The 24,145-nt window shown below is 40.3% G+C and overlaps 1 protein-coding gene across 1 annotated transcript; it reads right to left on the minus strand.

Moving 5' to 3' along the window:
• Positions 1 to 21,488: 21,488 nt before the first annotated feature.
• LOC308679048 (putative deoxyribonuclease TATDN2) lies at positions 21,489 to 23,178 on the minus strand (the record flags this gene model as incomplete). The annotated part of the gene is given in 3 exon segments (XM_081346283.1): positions 21,489 to 21,814; positions 21,817 to 22,423; positions 22,474 to 23,178. Coding segments are annotated over 3 exon segments (1,224 nt in total). The 5' UTR covers positions 22,765 to 23,178.
• Between the last annotated feature and the right edge of the window lie 967 nt (positions 23,179 to 24,145).

Consider the following 24,145-nt stretch of genomic DNA (forward strand, 5'->3'; position numbering starts at 1 on the left):
AATTCCCCTGCCAGCATGCCAGCTGAGGAATTCTGGGAGTTGAAGTCCATCATCTCAAAATGGCTGTAATAGGTATCCCTTGCACTTCTTCCGTTTTCTTCGTGTCCCCTCCCCCCTGTACCCAAGCACTTGCCGCCACCCCAGGCGCTTCTGGGGCTAATATTATTCTGAAGGCGTCCTTCTCTCCCTTCAGGAATCAGAAACACTCACTTCCCTTCCCTGCAGATAGACACCTTCTTTCCCTCTTGCTGCTGCTGCTGCTGCTGCTGCTGCTGCCCGGCTCGAGCGCGCAGCAGGTTGCTAAGCGACCAGATTCACACGAGCCCCGGAAGGCCGGCCGATTCTTTTTAGGGCGCGCGCGCGCGCGAACGGACGCGCAAGCCCGTGCCTGTCCTCTCGCTGCCTCGCGCGCTTCCCTCTCTGGGGGAGGGGGCATTTGGGCGGGGCCTCCCAGAGGCCTCTCCCACCAAGGCTGCCAGGTAGCAGCTGAGGGAATCCAGGTGGGAATGTGGTGCCTCTTTGCAGCCACCTAGGGGTCGTCTGGATGTTTGCAGCCCAGGTTTGATAACAGTTTGCAGCTGAGGAGGGATGTTGAGACACCTGGTGAGCTTGGCCCCTTAGGCTTTTCCCCGGGTTAGGTGGCTTTGAGATCTGGGGTGAGATAAGGCTAGTCTCTAGGAGTGAGAGATCCTTTTCTCTGGAAGTCGCTCCTCAGCTGCCAAGGGCTGTTTTCCCAAGCTTCTTCATTGGTGCCCTAATCAATTCTTATTACCTTAGGTTTTGACCACTCCCTGGCTGCTGCCTAGTTTGGTATGATGTCGTTATTTTTCATTTCATTTTATTGGTTATGTTTAAACTCAAATTGGATTTTTTTAAAATTTTTGGCATGTTTATTGTAAACTGCTCAAATGATCTGCAGCTATAGGGTGGTTTGATTAAACAATTTTTTTAAAGATGATGTACAAGCAGTTAGGTTTGAATATAAGGGACTATAAAAATAATGTCCCTCAAATGAAGCTCAAGTCCTGATGACTTCATAGTGCAGATTTTTTCCAAACTGTATGGTTCCCAAGGGGTTTTTTGACTGACTTCTTACCCAAGATATATCCAAGGACAACCAGGTTCAAACTGTATTTAATCTCTTTATTGAGATTAACCAAGATCCATTAGGTGCTGTACCTATGTACTTGTAAGGGATTCATTAAAAAATGGATGAGTGGGCATACAGAATGGCATCCTAAACCATGGTTTATTTATCCATAATTTATTAATTAAATCAGAACTGGCAAGTTTGCACAAAACACTAAGCCATCAACCATATTTTACATACAACTGAAATTTTCTCAAATTTTCATATAGTTTCTTAAATCACATTTTGTCTGAGGATACAAGCATGTTCCCCTTTCTTGTTAAAGATATCTTTTCTGGGATACTATCCAGCTATTTTGGATTGTTGACGTGGGATTAGGGGAATTGAAATTTAAACAGTTGGGAAGACACCAAGCTGAAAAAAGCCTTCTCAGCTCAGCTAGTCTTAAATAAGATTCATGATTTGCATGCAGAAATCTTTTAATTCCCATTTGAAAAAAATCATGGAAAGTTTTGAGGACTGTACAAAACTTGATTAAGTCATGTTTGTGTGACATTCTGAGAAAGAAAACTTTATTTAATATACCTTCCCGGGCATAGGTTTTATCAATGACAATTTTTAATCTGTATTCTACATTATGCATTTATCTCATTTGGTGATTTAAGTGTTTCTTTAAAATATGAATTTTATAAACCAATATTCATTTAGTAATTTTGATATTTATTTTAGTATCATATGGTTTCCCCCCCCCCCCAGTTTGAGGATTCCAGTATTTTACCTTTTTTGCTCATTTTCCCCCCAATATATAGTCAATATTCCTCTGGCATTTAAAGACAAACAAATTGATTACACCATAAGCAACAAAGAACTGAAACTATTCTTTCAAAAGCTTGATGATGATGATAAACAAGAAGCTTTTTGATGTTTTTATTCTTTTTTTGCAAATGCTATTTACTTAATATTTGTGATCATTTTTATGCATTAGTTCTCAAACACACTCATGGTGATTCAATGGAATAAAATTATATATACCATTATTGATGACTATACAGTGAAATTGAAATATTAGCATTCTTGGAGCAGCTGCGTCTTTGCTAACTGAAAATAATTTCTGAAACTCATTTTGATATCAACAGGGATTGGCTATGCAACAGTGAAGGAGAGATGGGGATTTTCTTAGAAAAGATACAAATAAAACCTTATGGGTATATATTACATAGCTGTGGGATTCAAATTTTATGCTTAGTCATAAGATTGTTTGCTAGATATAGCTTAGCATGTTGTGTGAACAGCTAATTATTAAACAAATCATGGGCTAATACAGTGTGAATCAATGAATTGTGTGTTTCTTTGGTTTTAGATCAAATTGTTTCATTTTAACATCTCTACCACCATTTAGTCAAAAATGATATTATACTAAGATTATATTAATATTATAAATAATATATGACCCAGATAAAGACTACATAAACATTTATGCATAGAACAAGCATAAAAACTGATCTGTATTTTTTCTGAGGATAAAAATTACAAAGATTGTTCTATGAAGAACAAATACGGTAATTGTTTCTATGTTGGAAGTTCAGATTTAATTTTCTTAGCGCAGTTTGCTTCCAGTGTACTCATTTAATTCACACATAATACTAAGCTAAGATTTGTTTTCACTGTTGCCTATTGAATAAACCACAGTTGGCTGCATTTAGATGTTAACATGCTAAGTCACAGAAAAGCAAACTACATATCTGTTTAATATGAAATGTGGGCTCAGGCGTTCCTTTGCAATTCTGTAATACCATATCTATTATTATGTAACTTTGGGTAGACTGTAGCCAGCCAATCATAGTCATTCAATCTAGCCATTTGTCCCTCCCTCCAGTGATTTCCATACTGACTGCTTCAAAGGACTGGAAGTCAGTTTATAATATAACAAAAATAAAACCATTTGTGAACCAACATAAAAGAGATAATCAATTACAAAAATAGTCAGATCTATTACATGAATTAATCGATCAATTATATTTATTTTGTCAATATCCCATAAAAAATATAGGCTTCACCAACAGTCTGTGGAACAATGATTCTCTACTGCTTTGTGAAAAGCAAGCCATATCTTGTACAATCAAAGAAGGTACAATAATGTATTTGTATGGTGTATTTTACGTGGATTGAATTTCCATGATCAGATTGCCTTATAGTTAAATTTTGGCTTTGCTTTCCAATTCTATGAAACATATGCTCAGATTTGTGGTATGTCATAATAAGTAAAGTAAGAAAGTTTTTTTAAAATGTTATTTGTTTACTAAATACTAACATTATTTTATACATAGACTTTTATAGTATGCAATTGTAGAGAACATATTAAAGCAGAGAAAATATTTTAAAAATCAAGATGTTTCCTTTAGGGAAACTAGAACTGTACTTTCTGAGTTTTGAAAAACTTAAAACTGTGATAGGTTGATTTTATTTTTGCCAACCTATTTAAAATATTGAAAAGATTCATTGCTTGATCATGAAATGAATGTGTAGTTTTTAGCATCTTAGCCTTCAGAGTTAAGGCAGAAAAGAGGACAATTTTTTTTGTTAACTAAAGCAATTTTTTGTTTGCTTTGCTATGTCAAACAAAGCAAGCTATTTGTCACTGTGGTTTGTGTATTTTTTTTAACAGCTTTCAACTTTGATCTGAAGCAAAGTGCACTGGTAGAAAAGATGACAGAAGTAACAAATCCACAATGTCCGTTGTCGCTCAGACAAACTCTTTAAGTCAATAAAGGACGAGATTTAGAGGTAGAAAGCCATATGACTTAGGATGAGGCTTGTGCATGCTTGTGAGAAAATGTAGACCTTTGCCTCCCTTCATTCAGACAAAGGTGCGGGGAAATTTATTAGCCAGGAATTCAGTCCAATATGTACAATGAAAAGGTGCCTCGTTTAGGCCTGGGTTTTGCTTGCTTTTCCAGGCAAACAATCCCCTTTAAAAAAGCAGCACTGATCTAGGCTTGTGTCTTGTAACAGCTGTTTTATTCAAAGTGTCAGCCTAATAGATCTCAGGCCATGCTTTGGTTATCTCAGAGACGACATTGATGTCTTTTAAATATTACATTTTGAATTATATTCAAATTACAAGTAATTTTTTAAAATTGATCAAAGGAATGTTGCCCAGTATGTGTAATGATGATGTCACTGAATAAATAAATTAAGCCCCAGCGTTCTTATTTGACACTGACCCCAATACATTGATTTTTTGATTTTTCAAGAAGTTTTGTAAACCTATTTTTATAATCTTTAGTGAGATTAACTTTCCTGACTACACAGTTGAATACAGGCATGGCTGCTCAAATGGACAACGGGAAGTACAAAGGTCAAATGGTTGTCACTTCAACTAAAAAAAAATGTTAAGAAATGTCTTCAAACCTGATGGTGATGTTATTCATTCAGTCATGTTTGACTCTTGGTGACTCTATGGTCCAGGTCTCTCCACATCTTACAACCTTGTACTACTTCTTTGAGTTATTTTATGTTCTGGTTGGTGTCAGCTTTGTTGGTGTCCAGCCACTGTGTTCTTTGGTGGCCTGGTTTCTTTTTGCCACTAACTCTTCCAGGCACAATTACTTTCTCCAGTGAATTCTCCCTCCAGTGAATGATATGGCTAAAATAAATGACACAGTTTTGTGATTTTGCCTTCAAGGGACATATCTGATGTTATGGGCTCCAGTTTTTGCTTGTTGGTTACCTTTGCTGTCCATGGAATACACAGTAGCCTTCTCCAGCACCATAGCTCAAACGAGTTGATTTTCTTCCTGTCTTGCTTTTTTTAGATCCAACTTTCACAACCCAAGTTGCTACCATAGAGGATGCTATTCTAAGAGAAGAAACTTTCTGGTGTCAGATCAATGTACCGGATTGTGTAGGTTTGAATCAGAATGAATCTTAAGCATGCTATTTTGAAGTAGGCTTAAGAAAGAATAATTAGCACTGATACCAGTGAACCTTATTTCAGTGCAAAAATATTTGTCTTGCTGGTGATGTTTTCAGGGCCTGTTTCTTAACTGGTATTTCTGAAGGATAATCTATGGTCAAAGTGTACTGCTATGAGACACAATGTTTACTTATATTGGTGGTATTTACATTGACTCTCTCATGAATAAATTAGTCAGGCTGAGGACTGGCTTCGTTGGAACATCATTTTTGAGGAAGGAGACCAAATGGGAGGATTATTTCTTCCAAACCTAAAATCACAAGTCAGCAGTTCATTTGATCAAATAATTCTAATATTGTATATATTGTCCAAAGGGGGCTACTGAAAAAATAATTTCCCAAATGATTGCTTCTCCATTTGAGCAACAGGGCAACAGACCTTTTCCTACTATTATATTCTTAATAAGTGGCACAAAAAGTTGGTAATAGGATTTGTTTGATTGAGGGACCTTCTGTTTCCTCTAGTATCTGCCTGGACAATCTGATCTGGCAGAATTGATGTACACCAGATTCCTTTGATTAAATTGGGACCCCAGAAGTACACCTTCTCTATAGGACAGCCTGGCCTCTGGATTCTCTCTCCCCTCCCCCCTCCCCGCCAAAGAATCCAAAAGCCTTTGACAAATGAAGTTGAAGCCATGTTTCTTTTTCTTTCTTGGTTCTCATTTGGATTTGTTGACTCATCACCATTTGTATTCTGTTTTATCTTTTTTTTTTCTTGGTTTTAAGTCTTTTAACAATTTATAAACCATGAGAGTTGCTGGAGTCAAATAACATACACATTTAAGCAAAAAAAAACAAAAAATAAAAAAAACAGATACAATTAATACATGTGCTTTTATTTGTACTTTAGTCTCCGCACAAAAGTGAAGTGGTTACTGTCCAAGCTAGTCTATACCTTAATTGCCGCTATTCTCCAAAATTAAGCTTATGATAAAAAGCTCAAACATCGGTGTGCTTCTTAAAATTATTTATTATTAAATTTATATGCTGTCCATCTCACTGTCAATTGATTTAGGAGGGCTTATATTATTATATCCTTAATTTTCAGCTTAATTCTTAAAAAGGAGTAAGAGCCAATTAAAGAATTCAGTGATATAGTGAACAATGGCAGCAAATGGAAGCCTTGGTGGAGCAGTGGGCTAATGTCTCCTTAAGTAACACCAGCTGCCTGCAATTAGTGCAGGTTCGAGTCCCACCAGGCTCAAGGTTGACTCAGCCTTCCATCCTTCCGAGGTAGGTAAAATGAGGACCCAGATTGTTGGGGGCAATAAGCTGACTTTGTAATAATGCCGCTGGGGGGGGGCAAAAACCCTAATAAGCAGGCATATACATAGAATGAAGGCTATTGCTAAGCACATTGATTTGTGCTTTAGATTGTAAGCCGCCCTGAGTCTTCGGAGAAGGGCGGGATATAAATGGGATTTAAAAAAAAACACAATTCTAAGACGGTCAGTAAGATGAATGAAAAGTGTGGGAATTTTTTTCCGTTGAGAAAAGTACGTTTAATTAGCTATTCCCAGCTTTGCCTGGGGAAGGGAGGATTATTATTCTTATATTTCTAAGTACTATTGCCTCAGGATACTTCATATAGCAGAAATTTTAATTGTAAATAGAATTTTCATATTTTCTGTCTTGAGTTCCTCAAATATCTCTGTCTTGTACAGACCACTCACATCCTGGACATAAACGATTTCAACTTCTTCCCTCAAGATGACGCTATAGGGCATTGCACACCAGAACAACTAGACACAAGCACAGTTATTCCCCCCATGCCATCACTCTGCTTAACAACTAATTCCTACAATACTGTCAAAATACTTAGTAAAACTGTATTACCATAATACTCCTCATCTTTCCTATTACCTATCCTTATCTTCTTATGACTATAACTTTGTTGCTTGTATCTTACAATTTATATTGTTTTTTAGTATCCTACTATGATTTATGTTGTTTGCTTAGCTAGTACTCTATGACTATCACTAAGCATTGTATCTTATGATTTATGATGAAGTGTTGTATTTCATGATTTATGATGAATGTATTTTCTTGTTGTATATGATCATGATTATCATGATTACTTGTATGTACACTGAAAGCTTATGTACTGGAAAGAAATTCCTTCTGTGTCCAGCCACACTTGGCCATATAAATTCAATTATTCTTCTGTTCTTCCTGTCACCTGTGAAAGTTAATGTCTTCCTTCTTTATCAGCAGAGGGTGCTCTGTGTGTGTGTATCTCTGTGTGTGTGTGTGTGCGTGCGTGTGCATGTGCTTTGCATGTGAGTTGCAAAAATTCTTTATGCTCAATTAAATTTGAGTGGAACTGACTGATTTCCATAGCAATTAAACATCTTTTTACCTCACTTACAGGTGAACCAATTATTTCTTTAATTTGTGTACTATTGAAAGAGACAGACATCTTTTACTGGATAATTAGCTCTCCAACTATTCTTCCTATATTTTGTCATCTTTCTTTTAAACTATTACTAAACAGAATTTTAAAATGTGAGTTGAGTATATATATATTTAAATATTTATATAGATGTTTCCGTCATCTTAGAAATGAATATTTTATACAAAACCATGTGGGGCATGTGAAAGTTCATGTGTCAGCCTCTCCAATTTTTAATATTTTATATCAACTAAATCAATTTCAAGTTGTTAAAAGTGTTCTGTTTCTATTCTTGTCCCTTTCTTCTTTCTCCTAAAAAAGACTTTGAAAAAGAATGGCATCTTTAGAGAAATGAAATGTTACCTTAATACAGTTGGTTCCTTTGCATTTAGAAGTAGCTAGCATAATAGCAACTATATATTATTTTTCATACACTCTCATTCAATTTCCATTAATGTTTTTAAAAAATATAAATCGGCTCTTTGCCTTTGGTATGAAAATCTGAATGTTTGGTTTCACTGAATATTTCCATTATTTATTGCCCCATTAATTTGGGTGCCCCAGCCAAAACTTGGAGCTATGTGTTTTGCTCAATTTATAAATATATCAGAATATATTTTCTGCATATTACCGAAGTCTACTTTTATGTCAGCTATTAATGAAAGCAGCTCAGTTCTGTTCAGTTGTGGCTGCCATTAGTTTTGAATTTGGCCTATTATTTCTCTTCTGTCTTTTTCCTTTCTGAATCTTCTTTATCATATTGCCTGATTATTGTATCTGACTCTCTTGTTTGATCTATGACCATAAGTAAATTAATTGCGAATGTGTGTGTTTTGTGAACAGAATTTAGTGTGGGTGGGGTGGAGTTTTGTATGGGTTTTTATTATGTGATAGATTTTTGAAATCTTGTAAGCTGCCTGGAATCATGCATTAGACAACCATGTAAATTTGTGTAATTATAAGCAAATAAAAATATATGTGATATTGAGATATTTTTGCTTTTGTTATTTACTCTTAATAAGGGACGCGGTGGCTCAGTGGGTTAGGACGCTGAGCTTGTCGATCGGAAGGTCGGCAGTTTGGCGGGTCGAATCCTGAGTGCCGCGTAGCAGAGTGAGCGCCTGTTACTCGTCCCAGCTTCTGCCAACCTAGCAGTTCGAAAGCACGTAAAAATGCAAGTAGAAAAATAGGGACCACTTCGGTGGGAAGGTAACAACGTTCCATGCGCCTTTGGCGTCTAGTCATGCCGGCCACATGACCACGGAGACGTCCTCGGGCAAGCGCTGGCTCTTCGGCTTTGAAACGGAGATGAGCACCGGCCCCTAGAGTCGGAAATGACTAGCATGCATGTGCGGGGGAACCTTTACCTTTTTATTTACTCTTAACAAATCAGAGGAGGTGCCACTGAAACAATTTTAGTAAAATGCAAAGAGAAATGAAACGACCACCTTGTTTTTCAGTTTCATCTGATGCTGGCCTGATGGTGAAACGTTTGAACTTGTACCGCTATTGCAATATATTATTATTTTTTATTTAAAGTATTAATAAGTTGAGAAAAGTGTCCTTCCACTATTGTGGATCAACAGCTCTTAGAATTCATCCATACAGTATTGGGCATGCTGACTGGAACTGCTGATATTCTAATCCAGGAATAATCTGAATGGCCATAGATAACATAGGACTATCCTGCAGATTCTTCTTTTCTACAGTAGCACCTGTCCTTTGGAACAAGGTTCCCCCAAAATCTGAACAGCTCCAAAGTTGCTATTGTTTAGAAGAGCCATGGAGATTGGTTCTTTACCCAGTTTTTGGTGTGAGAGTGAGAGCCTTCACTTCGTTTTTTTCAGTCTGTGGCCCTTGCACTAATTTAGATTTACCCTATCTTTTATTGGTGTTATTGTGATTTTTTTTGTTCCATTGTTGTGAAACCCCCAGAGTTATTGAGAGTTGGGTAGTATAAAGTTAAAATAATAACAATTTGTCAAAAAGAGCTTGCTAGTCAGTATGAAGTGATCCCTTTTAGTTAAAAGGTTTGGGTCTCTGTTTTTGTGTATGTATTGTTCCCCTGTCATGGTCAGATCATTATCTCCTGCGGCTGGTCTTCCGTTATGCCACCCCCTGCCGCTGGGCTGCGGAACCGACCAGGTGGTTCCGCCCCAGGCGCCTAATGGACCCAGAACGGTTCCAGCGGGTGCTTGGGTCTATACCCATCACCCTTACCCACAGTCCAGTCGATGCCCTAGTGGATGCCTGGGAAAGGGCGGCCGCTGGGGCACTTGACTGTGTTGTACCCTTGCGACCTCTGACCCGGCGCAGATACCGCTGGGCTCTGTGGTTCTCTGCGGAGCTCCGGGAGATGAAGCGTCAGAGACGGGGTCTAGAGAGCGGTTGGAGGACCAGCTGATCCGAATCTGACCGATTGCAGTTAAGAACCTTTATAAGGTCTTATCTTGCGGCGATAAGGACGGTGAAGTCTAACTACTTCGCTGCCCTCATCGCGTCCGCAGATAATTGCCCGGCCGCCCTGTTTAGGGTAACTCACTCCCTCCTTAATCAGGAGGTGAGGGAGGATCCCTTACGGGGACGAGCCGACGAGTTTAGTCATCATCTGGCGGACAAAATCGCTCAGATCCAGACCGGTCTGGACTCTGACTGGGCAGAGTCTGACGTGGAGGAATCGGACAGTCTTGAGCATGTTATCTGGACTGAGTTTGATCCTCTTTCCCCTGATGATGTGGACAGGATCATGGGGAGGCTGAGCACCACCACCTGTTTGTTGGATCCGTGCCCCTCCTGGCTAGTTTATGCGGCCCGGGAGGAGACACGAGGCTGGTTCCAGGCAGTAATAACTGCTTCTTTGAAAGAGGGTGTCTTCCCTGCCGCCTTGAAGGAGGCGGTGGTGAGACCCCTCCTCAAGAAGCCTGCCCTGGACCCGGCTGTTTTAAATAACTATCGTCCAGTCTCCAACCTTCGCTTTTTGGCGAAGGTTGTTGAGAGTGTGGTGGCGCATCAGCTTCCTCTGTTCCTGGAGGAAACTGATTATCTGGACCCGTACCAATCGGGTTTCAGGCCCGGATACAGCACGGAGACGGCATTGGTCGCGCTGGTGAATGATCTCTGGAGGGCTCGGGACAGGGGTTGTTCCTCTGTCCTGGTCCTATTAGATCTCTCAGCAGCTTTTGATACCATCGACCATGGTATCCTACTGCGGCGTCTCAGGGGGTTGGGAGTGGGAGGTACCGTTTTACGGTGGTTCTCCTATCTCCTGGGCCGTTCGCAGTCGGTGTTGACGGGAGGGCAGAGATCCGCCCCGAGGCCTCTCATTTGTGGAGTTCCTCAGGGGTCGGTTCTCTCGCCCCTCCTGTTCAACATCTATATGAAGCCGCTGGGTGAGATCATTCGTGGTTTCGGGGTGGGGTATCATCAGTACGGTGACGATACCCAACTTTTTCTTTCCACCCCGAACCAACCCAGCGATGCCCTCGCCGTGATGTCCCGTTGCCTGGAGGCGGTCCAGGTCTGGATGGGGAGAAACAGGCTTCGTCTCAATCCCGCCAAGACTGAGTGGCTATGCATATCAGCATCTCGGGTCAACCAGACTATTCCATCTCTAACGATGGGGGGTGAGGTGTTACCCCCCCGTTGATAGGGCTCGCAACTTGGGCGTCCTCCTGGATTCACGATTCAATTTTGAAGACCATATAGGAGCCGTGACCAGGGGGGCTTTTGCCCAGGTTTGCCTGGTGCGCCAGTTGCGACCCTATCTGGACCGAGATTCCCTACGCACAGTCACTCATGCGCTCGTGACCTCCCGTTTAGACTACTGCAACGCTCTCTACATGGGGCTGCCCTTGAGGACCACTCGGAGGCTTCAGCTGGTGCAGAATGCGGCCGCGCGAGTTGTGATGGGGGTTTCCCGATACTCCCATGTAACACCTCTACTCCGTGAGCTGCATTGGCTTCCGATTGCCCTCCGGGTGAGATTCAAGGTGCTGGTGATGACCTATAAAGCCCTAAATGGCTTGGGTCCGGGATATCTGAGGGAACACCTGCTGCTGGCATCAAGCTCCCTTCGTCCAGTGCACTCCCACAGGGAGGGTCTTCTCAGGGTGCCACCAGTAAGAGATTGCCGGTGGACGACACCCAGGGATAGGGCCTTCTCAGTGGGTGCGCCTGCCCTTTGGAACCAGCTGCCAGTGGAGCTGAGGACTGCCCCCAACCTCCGTTCATTCCGCCGGGACCTGAAGACCTGGCTCTTCGAGCTCTCTGGCCCAGGCTGAGAATTCTAATTTTAGCTTTAATCTTAATTTTAACTGGGGTTTTACTTATGCAGGGACGAATATAATTTTTTAAATCTGTTTTTAACTTTTGTATCTTTGTTTTTTAATTCACCCTTTTAAACTGCCCTGAGTCCTTCGGGAAAGGGCGGTATATAAATGTGATAAAATAAATAAATAAATAAATAAATGTATGGGTATTTGTACGTATGTGTATGTATATGCATTTCTCCTTGAAAACTATTAACACGTGAAGCAATGCCGACAACAGTCAAAACTGTGTAATTGTAATGGGAATACCTCCTGATATATTAAGGAACAAGATACCTTATTTGCTAGACGTTCAGTATATCTGACTACAAATCCTTTAATCTTCTGCAAATCCAGTTTTGTTTTGTAATGTGGGATAATGAGTATTCTGATATACACTGGGGGATATCCGCATGGGTCAGAAAAGTCAAAATGGCAGCTTTGTTGTTGTTGTTAGTTGCGAAGTCGTGTCCGACCCATCGCGACCCTATGGACAATAAAATGGCAGCTACAACCATATAATTGAAGTTCCATCTATATTTAAGATGGTGTATGTAAAAACGGCTTGGCTTTGATTATATAATTGTAGCCACCATCTTGACTTTTTTGACACCCCCCCTGTAGATGTTCCTGGTTCAGATTAGGGAAAATAATTACTGACTCCTTGCCAAGAAAGTTATATGAAGCCAGTGCTTCCCTTCATTGAAGGAAAATATGGATAAATGTATCATAAATAGATTATTTGGTTCTAAACATTATTTCTTTGTCAGTTTTGATCTGGAGATGTTATATAATTGCACTGAGATGATAGATTAAGTTGGCAGGCAATTTACTTCAAAGAGACAAAAGTTAGGACAGCTCTTGCCTGCCCTCCTCTTGTTCAAAGATCAGTTCCAGAATGGAAGAAAGGAAGTGTTTTGAAGCGGTTAAGTGATTTTTCTCCCTTCACAGACAATTCTTAATTGAGTTTAGGCACATTCTGTACATTTTTAGATCGGCATCAAAGCTAGTGTCCATCCAGTGATAAGCAGTTAGTTCTCAGGTTTCCAAAAAAAAAATACACACATACACACAGAAACAAAGACACACACACACACACAAAGCATTTACTTTCGACATTTTTTCCATACACACACACACACACACACACACACACGTCTGTGTGTGTGTGTGTGTGTGTGTGTGTGTGTGTGTATACACACACGGCCTTTACTTTCCACATTCTTTGCACACACACAAATATATTTTCCATTAAGTTTTTAAGACTGTAATGTCCCTATCGCCATAAAATAAAAGCAACATAGAGCAAGACATGGCCTCAAATGTTCAGCTGGGAATATATAAATACTGTGAATTGAATTAACTCTAGGTTTTACCCAGAAGATCACTATGTAGTTGTGACTGGTAACACAGCCAGATATTTAGACTGAATTTGGCATTTTTATCCACCTATCAAGTCCTTCCCAAGCTCATGAGATTGTTTCTGCCTGTTTGACCTATTAATCCCACGTAAACCTGTAGATTACAACTAATCTGGGTGATCAACAATATTATTTGTATTACAATATATTATAAAAGTCTTACGATATTAGTTATTAACAGTGCTAAATTGTCTTATTTAGAAATGTTATTTGACTTGTGTCTGCATCAGAAATAACTTCCAGGGAAATGTGTGTTTAGAAAAATGTATTGATTTCCCTTTAGGAGAGAACAATATATGTATGTAAGAGAATAAAATAAGGGGCAGTTTCATTCTTTTCATTGCAGTTATAGCCATCGGACAGAATAGATTCCTTCTTCTCTCAATGTGTAAAAATTATGTCTATCTTTACTATGCGTATATGTAGAACTTCCCTTGAGAAGTATTCACTGTTGCGATTGGTGTAAAATCAGGTCGCTGGGCTGTTTATAGTTTCAAAGTGTATCATATAATGCCTCCATTCTAAGATCAGCATTTATTAATAATCCAGTACAACCAAAATGATATTATATGCATTGTAATAATTATATGCATTGTAATAATGCCGCTTGGGGTGTGTGAAAGCCCTAATAAGCAGGCATATACATAGAATGAAGGCTACTGCTAAGCTTGTAAGCCGCCCTGAGTCTTCGGAGAAGGGCGGGATATAAATGGAATTTAAAAAAAAATTGTGCAAATGTCACCATAACACAAGTGACATCACTTGCTAGCCCTTGCTCCCTCAGCAGTTTTCCAATTGTCTCTGCTGGTTGCCAATTGCTTAGCACAAGGGTCCCCAACCCCCTGTCTGTGGACCAGGACCAGGCATGCCAGCAATGGGCCACACAAACAAGCAAAGCCCCATCCACGAGATGCAGGCAGCACACAAAATCAAGTCCCCTCCGGTCCATGGAATTGGTCCCTGGTGCCGAAAAGGTTGGGTCCTGTGGCTTAGCAGATGCGATTTAAGAAGTTAGTATGAAGCTCTGAAGTCTTATTATTTAATAACTAGTTTCTTTTCTTACAAATCTATCCAGGAATTATACTCTACAGGAGAAGCTTTTTAAAGAACATGCTCCCATGGTTATAGCCCTGTCTTTCCAGTATGTGGAAAAAGTCGTTCTCCTGGGTTGTTTGCAGGGCTTTTCTCTCTTTAATTTATACAAATAAATTAAAGCCCAGCAGTAGCACTGATCCCAACTTGCTTGCAAATAATTCCCCCCCCCCGAAGATTTCATTGAAGAAATCCAGAGGGATTTTTTTTTAAACTGGACATAAGAATGTAAAGCAATATTTGTACTAAAGCAGTTAAGCTGTTTGTAAACATGTCTTTCCTGGATCTTAATTTAAACAGGACAAAGAAAACATTTTGTTGTTCTTCCTGGGATTTGAGTTAATTCAAAATGGGGCAACAAGTTAAAAAGAAAAACCTACCATGTGTTTCCTCTTTAATTAGCTAATAGGTATGCAGGTTAAATCCAAAAAAGATTTGGAAAATGAGTTTAAAATAAACACCTTAAACTGCTCCTCTCGTTCTGTTTGAAAATTACTTGTTTTTTCCCCTCGCTCTTTTATCCCTCCGTTTTTTCAATTATTGACTCTGCTTTGAGGGAATTCTAGGTTCAAAGCACCCTTTTGCATAAAAAACACTCTTGAAAGCATAATTTCGTTTACTGTTGGCTTGGAACTTGTGATAAATGAGCCCTTGCCAGTAAAGTGATGGTGACATAGCATGCTGGCAGACTTTGTATCAGAACAGCTAGAGAATGAATGTGGCTATCAACTTTGCTAAGAGAAAAGCTCACTACTTATTCCTTGATTCTAAGCTGTCTTGTGTAAGTAGAGGGTGTGCATTTTTGTAGGATAGAATCTCTTATTTAGATGGATGTCTTTTAGGCACATCCTATCTCTGATAAGGGTTACTTATGGTTAATGGATAATCCACATTAATGGATGGTCAATGGATGAAACACATTAATAGTCACACAAAAATGTGTTCAGATGTTTAGGGATTGCAACGCCCAGGGATTGAACAAAGCATTTGGCAAAATCAAATGAGCCAAATTAAGGTTTAATGGGATACAGTATGCCAATTCAGTCTTCTAGTGAATGGGGGGGGGGGTGTCTATGGAGATTCTCAGTCATCCAGGTCATAGTTATCCCAAAGGTGCTTTTTCAGGAGGCAACTGGACTTTCTTGTTTTTCTTTGAAGATGTTTCACTTCTCATCCAAGAAGCTTCTTCAGCTCTGACTGGATGGTGGGGAATGGAAGGATTTACAATGAATGGGTGTACTATTTTAGATTTCTGGTGTAGATGTGGAAGAGGATGTGGACAAGAAACAATGGTTGGAAACTGAACAAGCAACCTGGAATTAAGGAGAAACTTCCTGACAGTGAGGACAATTAACCAGTGGAACAGCTTGACTTCAGAAATCATGGATGCAGTGTATGCCTCCCAGCATACACAAAGGACAGCACAGCAGGAGGATGGTGCAGATCAGCAGGGGGTTGGACAGCTCCGGGCGATAACCGCTCACGCGGGATAAGCCTAATGACTTAAGCTGTTGACAGCCCCAGGCATGGTCAGCCTGGCGGGAAGCCAGGATTTAAACCCATTGGTCACCTGCACTGGCGGGAAGCCCAGGTTTGAACTGATTGGATGCCATCCACTTGGGCAGGTACAAATAGACGCCAGGTTCCCCTGTTTCCCCAGTTCGTTCTGTTCTGAATAAACTCATCATTACCCAGCTCTGTGTCCACCTCTCTGTGAAGCACGCGACTTTACAATGGACACACCATCACTGGAGGTTTTTAAGAAGAGACTGGACAGTCACTTGTCTGAGACGGTGTGTCCATGATTTCTGCTTGAGCAGGGGCCTGGACTAAAAGATCTCCACAGTCCCTTCCAGCTCTATTCTATTCTATTTAAAAAGCACATTTGCAAGTTGTGAAGTTTATCTGGAGAATTGGAAAGAGGATTTATGAGCTTCATCTGAAAATTTGAATGAACACCAGACATCATATGTGAAGTTAAAATTGCCACAGAGTTCAGCAGCTTTATGAAAATAATTATGTGGCCTAGAAAATGGTAGGTACAGGTAGTCCCCCTTCATGGATTACTGCCTTGTCGTGGCGAAGGGGCTTGCGTAATTCAATGAAGCTATGAGCTATGCCGTGCAGGGCCACCCAAGACGGACAGGTCATAGCAGAGAGTTCTGACAAAACGTGATCCACTGGAGAAGGAAATGGCAACCCACTCCAGTATCTTTGCCATGAAAACCCTATGGACAGTACCAAAAGGCAAAACGATATGACGCTGGAAGATGAGCCCCTCAGGTCGGAAGGCGTCCAATATGCTACTGGGGAAGAGCAGAGGGCTAGTACTAGTAGCGCCAGAAAGAATGAAGCGACTGGGCCAAAGCCGAAAGGACGCTCAGCTGTGGATGTGTCTGGTGGTGAAAGGAAAGTCCAATGCTGTAAAGATTTTTTCTCCATAGGAACCTGGAATGTAAGATCCATGAATCAAGGAAAGTTGGACGTGGTCAAACAAGAGATGACAAGACTGAACATTGACATCTTAGGTATCAGCGAACTAAAATGGACAGGAATGGGTGAATTTAATTCAGATGACCATCAGGTATACTACTGTGGGCAAGAATCCTTCAGAAGAAATGGAGTAGCCTTCATAGTCAATAAAAGAGTAGGAAAAGCAATACTGGGATACAATCCTCAAAATGACAGAATGATCTCAGTTCGAATCCAAGGCAAACCATTCAATATCACAGTAATCCAAGACTATGCCCCAACCACCAGTGCTGAAGAGGATGAAATTGACCAGTTCTATGAAGCACTACAGCACCTTATAGAACTAACACCAAAAAATGATGTTCTTATCATCATGGGGGATTGGAATGCTAAAGTAGGAAGCCAAAAGATAACTGGAATAACAGGCAAGTTTGGCCTTGGAGTACAAAATGAAGCAGGGCACAGGCTGATAGAATTCTGTCAAGAGAATGCGATGGTCATAGCAAACACTCTTTTCCAACAACCCAAGAGACGGCTCTACACATGGACATCACCAGATGGTCAACACAGAAATCAGATTGACTATATGCTCTGCAGCCAAAGATGGAGAAGCTCTATACAGTCAGTAAAAACAAGACCAGGAGCTGACTGTGGCTCAGACCATGAGCTTCTCCTTGCAAAGTTTAGGCTTAAACTGAAGAAAGTAGGGAAAAGCACTAGGCCACTCAGGTATGAATTAAATCATATCCCTGTTGAATATACAGTAGAGGTGACAAATAGATTTAAGGAATTAGATCTGATAGACAGAGTGCCTGAAGAACTATGGACAGAGGTTCGCGACATTGTACAAGAGGTAGCAACCAAAACCATCCCAAAGAAAAAGAAATGCAAGAAAGCAAAATGGCTGTCTGAGGAAGCTTTGCAAATAGCTGAGGAAAGGAGGGAAGCGAAAGGCAAGGGAGAAAAAGAAAGATACGCCCAATTGAATGCAGAATTCCAGAGAATAGCTAGAAGAGATAAGAATGCCTTCTTAAATGAACAGTGCAAAGAAATAGAAGAAAACAATAGAATAGGGAGGACCAGAGATCTTTTCAAGAAAATTGGAGAGATGAAGGGAACGTTTAATGCAAAAATGGGCATGATAAAGGACCAAAATGGCAGGGACCTAACAGAGGCAGAAGAGATTAAGAAGAGGTGGCAAAATTACACAGAAGAACTATACAAGAATGAGCTTAACGTCCCTGATAATCACAATGAGGTGGTCACTGACCTCGAGCCAGACATCCTAGAATGTGAAGTGAAGTGGGCCTTAGAAAAACTGAGCAACAACAAAGCTAGTGGAAGTGACAGTATTCCAGCTGAGCTATTCAAAATCTTAAAAGACAATGCAGTAAAAGTGCTACACTCAATTTGCCAGCAAATTTGGAAAACTCAACAGTGGCCACAGGATTGGAAAAGATCAGTTTACATTCCAATTCCAAAGAAAGGCAGTGCCAAAGAATGTTCAAACTATCGCACCATTGCACTCATTTGTCATGCTAGTAAAGTCATGCTTAAAATCCTACAAGCTAGACTCCAGCAGTATGTGGATCGAGAACTACCAGAAGTACAGGCAGGATTTCGAAGAGGCAGAGGAACTAGAGATCAAATTGCCAACATACGCTGGATCATGGAGAAAGCTAGGGAGTTCCAGAAAAACATCTACTTCTGCTTCATTGACTATGCTAAAGCCTTCGATTGTGTGGATCACAACAAACTGTGGCAAGTTCTTAAAGAGATGGGAGTACCAGACCATCTTATTTGTCTCTTGAGAAACCTATATGCGGGTCAAGAAGCAACAGTGAGAACTGGACACGGAACCACTGATTGGTTCAAAATTGGGAAAGGAGTCCGGCAAGGCTGTATACTGTCGCCCTGCCTATTTAACTTATATGCAGAGCACATCATGAGAAAGGCAGGGCTAGATGAATCAAAAGTTGGAATTAAGATTGCCGGAAGAAATATCAACAACCTAAGATACGCAGATGATACCACTCTAATGGCAGAAAGTGAAGAAGAACTAAAGAGCCTCTTGTTGCAGGTGAAGAAGGAGAGTGCAAAACTTGGGTTGAAACTTAACATTAAGAAAACCAAGATCATGGCATCTGGCCCTCTCAATTCCTGGCAAATAGATGGGGAAGAAATGGAGGTAGTGACAGATTTTATTTTCCTGGGCTCCAAGATCACTGCAGACGGGGACTGTAGCCAAGAAATTAAAAGACGCTTGCTCCTGGGGAGGAAAGCCATGGCAAATCTAGACAGCACACTAAAAAGCAGAGACATCACCCTGTCAACAAAAGTGCGTATAGTCAAGGCTATGGTCTTTCCAGTTGCAATGTATGGCAGTGAAAGTTGGACCATAAGAAAGGCTGAGCGCCAAAGAATTGAGGCCTTTGAACTGTGGTGCTGGAGAAGACTCCTGCGAGTCCCTTGGACTGCAAGGCGATCAAACCGGTCAGTCCTAGAGGAGATCAATCCTGACTGCTCTTTAGAAGGCCAGATTCTGAAGCTAAAACTCAAGTACTTTGGCCACCTAATGAGAAGGAAGGACTCACTGGAGAAGAACCTAATGCTGGGAAAGATCGAGGGCAATAGAAGAAGGGGACGACAGAGAATGAGGTGGCTGGATGGAGTCACTGAAGCAGTAGGCGCGAGCTTAAATGGACTCCAGAAGATGGTAGAGGACAGGAAGGCCTGGAGGAATGTTGTCCATAGGGTCGCGATGGGTCGGACACGACTTCGCAGCTAACAACAACAACAACAACAGGTAGTCCTCAACTTATAACCTCAATAGAGCCCAAAATGTCCACAGCTAAGCAAGGCCCTTGTTAAGTGAGCTTTTGCCTCACTTTACAACCTTTCTTGCCACAATTGTTAAGTGAACATGCGGTTGTTAAGTGAATCTGGCTTCCCCCATTGACTTTGCTTCTTAGAAGCTGGCTGGAAAGATTAAAAATGACCCTGGGACTATGCTCCAATTTTGATCACATAAGCAGGGGTCTTCAAACTCGGCCCTTTTATGACTCATGGACTTCAACTCCCAGAATTCCTCAGCCAGCATGCCTGGCTGAGAAATTCTGGGAGTTGAAGTCCATGAGTCATAAAAGGGCCGAGTTTGAAGACCTGATGCTGCAGTAGTTAGGTGTGTATGAAAACTGATCACAAGCCACTTTCTGCAGTGCCATTATAACTTTAAACAGTCACTAAATGAATGGTTGTTAAGTCAAGAACTACCTGTAATTTAAAATGGGAACTGATGCTGCAGGAACCTGAAAATGGATACTTATTTTAGGTTTATGACAATTAGTACAGCTAGGTACCAACCTCTAGGGCTCTCATCCTAGATTTGAAAGTACAAATGGCTTACAAGTGATGTGGGCAGTAATAGATCTATATACTGTGAAGACCTTCCTTTTGGTGATTGACCTGAACATTTTTTGTAGATTTTGTTTTAGATTCTTTCCATTTTCTAAAAAAAAAAGTGGTTCAGATTGAATGATTGTTTGAACCATAATCCTTATTTCTGTGAATAAGAACTGTCTACATAAGCTTGGAGACATTATTGAAAAATTAAAAATGGGAGGTGATAATAAGTTGTTCAAAGTCAAAATAGTATATAAAATTATAGAAGCATATAATCACTTATCTAATGAAGAATTCTCCGAAAAGATTAAAATTACAAAATCCAAATGCAAATTAAAACTCAATCAGTTTTTCATGAATAACCTTGACATCCTATTTTATTCTCTTAACTTTGCTTCATTATTCTGCATGTATGTCGGTATTTTTCATTTCAGCAGAATGAAGCTAGGGAACATCTGTGGCATTTACTATCAGTGTTTGTAAACAATATTTGTGTATCTTACAATATTTCTGTTTAAAAAATAATTCATCATTTATTTCTATCTTTGAAAAGAGCAAATGGGTTAACATGCTGAAAAAAGCCAATTAGAAAAGGACAGACACTTCATTACTTCTTTAAGGCTATTTCTACAAACATGTTACATGAATGGGTAATGTTTTTACTGCAGCAGTTAAGTGGTTTGCCGCTCAGAAGAAATACTTAGATTTAGGTATGTTTCTGTTTTCTTTCTTGAAAAATTAAAACATTGACAAGGATCAGCAACTAAACATAAAGCTATCAGAAATGAAATTAACACCGAGGCACCTTAAACAGCAGGAACAAATAACAGAATTGGTGCAATTAATAAAAGCTATGAAAAGGGACGTGGTGGCTCAGTGGGTTAGGACGCTGAGCTTGTCGATCAGAAGATCAGCAGTTTGGCAGGTCGAATCCTGAGTGCCGCGTAACAGCCTGTTACTCATCCCAGCTTCTGCCAACCTAGCAGTTCGAAAGCACATAAAAATGCAAGTAGAAAAATAGGGACCACTACGGTGGGAAGGTAACAGCTTTTCGTGCGCCTTTGGTGTCTAGTCATGCCGGCCACATGACCACGGAGACGTCCTCAGACAAGTGCTGGCTCTTCGGCTTTGAAACGGAGATGAGCACCGGCCCCTAGAGTTGGAAACGACTAGCACGCATGTGCGGGGGAACCTTTACCTTTACCTATGAATGGGTATTCAGTATTAGTGTAGAAGCCCAAATTTATAATTACATTACAAGATAAATTTAAAGGAATCCAGTCATTTTACAAAAGAGTTTCCTGTTTAGTTCTTCCCCCTTTCTTTTGATGTGCTTACAAGTCATATATTTTGTTGGCGTTTTGCCTTAGAACAGCTAACATGGCAGGTAATGACATTTCTTTCAGGCAGGCAATCTCTTTCACTGTGTGCAGTGCTACCCCTGGATGTGAGAACTGGCTTACATGTTTTGGCACCTGTCGAGGAAGGAAATAAGGTGCATCTATTTCTACCACTATTCTGTTTAATGGGATTTTTCGAACAGAATCTCTAACCTCATTTGCTGATGGGTAAGACAGCAAAGCTGTGAATCCAACAGTTAGATTTGGAAAGTAGTCTAAAAGTGGTTCAATGACATTATAGCGGTTAGTGAAACAATGTGTATTTTGTAAACTTTGGGTACATACTTTTTCATGATTTCTAACAGATCACCATCAGCGTCTCTGCAGTGAATGATCAATGGCTTCCTTAAGGAAACAGCTAGATTCAGTTGCCTCTCAAAAACCTTGTGCTGCTTTGGAATTTCTGTATGACATTTATAAGAGCAATCCAGTCCTATTTCACCAAAAGCAATAGACTTGGGGTGTCTCATTGCCTGCATCAGATTTCTTTCATGAAGATCTGTGTAATAACAAGCAAAGTGGGGGTGGCAGCCAAATGCTCCCCAAAGCATATCTTCCTTTAATAAATCTTCCCATAAGTTGTTTTTTAAAGTACAAGGATCACAAAAGTCAGTTATGCAGCCCTGAAATTCTTTAGGAAAGGTGCTGCTGTATCTTTTCCTAAATTCAGAAAAAGTTCCTCTGAAAGATGTTTTTGAATATAGCATGTCCAAATGGCAGTGTGTGTCAATAAAGCTGCCTTCTAAATATTTGGGCAAGCTCGTAGGCAAATCTTGGTCTACACAATTATTAGTGAAAGAATCTGACTTACATGATGAAGAAAAGATGGAAACATATGTTCCTCTTTCCATATTCTGAGGTCTTTTTTTCTCTTTATAGTCCAAAAAAGAGCTGTGTGGCCACACTCTCTCTCTTGCACACAATCCACTGAAGCTTTTTTATCCTTTGCTGCATTTATTGTTCTTTCTAAAGAAATGTCATAGAGATTATTGGAATATGAAATGTTTTCAGGGGATCTTGTAAAATAATGTGTTGGCTTTGGATTGCTTGTCTGGTATTTTGTACAATCATTCATTTTCTGGCTGTAGAAATGAGGAGGATACATCACAAATTCTGTTGTTGATGCTGATATTTCCATCATTTCTGAAAGTCTGCGATTAGGGGTGGAATATTCTTGTGAAAAGGCAACCAGTGGCTCTCCATCTTCCATGTTTTTTTTTTGTTTTGTGCCAGCACTAAAGCCTTTTACAAGAGGTTTCTGATTGTTGCTATTCTGCTTGGTCTCTTCACTTTCATATTTTGAATCTTCTGAGACCAATCTCCAATGGTTTTCTGATTTCCAATATTGTTTTTTTACTTTGGCTATTCCAGTCAGACGTTTTACCTAACTGTTTAGGAGAAACTTGACTATTTTTTTTTTTTGCTCTCCAATTTCTGAAAAGATGAACTTGCTTTTAAATCTGTGTTTTGACTGGTAATTTTCTTTCCAAAACCTTTTATTCTGAACATCCGTTTTCTCTTTTACTGGAACCTGTGAGTCATTTGATTCCTGATAAAGTTCATTTTCAAAACTCGATCCTGTATGAACATATTTGGAAGTAGTCATTGGCTTGGAAAGTTCTCTTATGCTATACTTAAGCTTTCTTTTCTGCTTCTGTCACTGGCTTCTTAACCTTGGAAATCTGCTGAGTTTCCAATTCATGTTCAGGTCTTGATAGTCTATAACTTTGGTTTGGAATCTTCTTTAACGCCACCACCAGAACTTTTATTAGTTTTATTAGAAACAGCTGTCTCATTGTTGGGAGCCTGTTGAATATTTTTTTTTTATCCTTTGGTCTGGATACTTTTGCTCCTGAACTTGACATAACGGATTCATGTCTTGAATTGCCACCTGGCCAACTTGGCTCTTTATTGTCTTGCTTGACAGAAATACGTAGTAGGTTTCTTTGGTGTAGTTTTCAAACAGTGCGAATTGTTTCCAATTTCTTGCCTTCTACTTTTTGAGACTACTGAAAGTCCCCCCAGGTTGTTAAGTGCTTCCTCTTTTCCAGACGAGCTTTCTTTATGAATTTCATTTATAGATGAAGCCTTTCTTCTGCTTTGCAATTGTCCCCCCCCCCCCGAATACGCTCAACAGAGCTTTCTGAGAGCTCTGAGATCCCTCACCCTGATCTTGGCTTTTTATTCTCTTCTAGACACATTCAGCAGACGTTTCTTTTAAGGCACTTTTTCTTTCAGGGAAAAGGGGTGGTGTTTGTCCCTGTATCTTCTCTATCATCTTCTTTCTTAATCTTCAGTTTCTCAGATTCCCGGGAGGAAAATGCCATGTTTGTCACAGACTTTATCAGAAGTAGGGTGGGGGGCTTTTGCTGGGGGCAAGAGGGTCTTGGCCTTCCTTAGCCATACTGCTAATGGCATCATCTTAGTTCAAGTTCATCAGAAGAACAATCGCCGGCAGCGAATGAAGTTCGGGAAAGCTACTCGCGCGGAGCTGCTGGGGAGAATTTCCTGAAAGCAGCCGCCCTTCCGCCACCGGGACTCGCGGGAGAAGGCTGGAAGCGTTTCGGGAGGCTTGCAGAATTTTTACAGCG

The sequence above is a fragment of the Vipera berus genome (assembly GCF_964194415.1).
Source record: "Vipera berus genome assembly, chromosome: Z".
Taxonomy (NCBI): Eukaryota; Metazoa; Chordata; class Lepidosauria; order Squamata; family Viperidae; genus Vipera; species Vipera berus.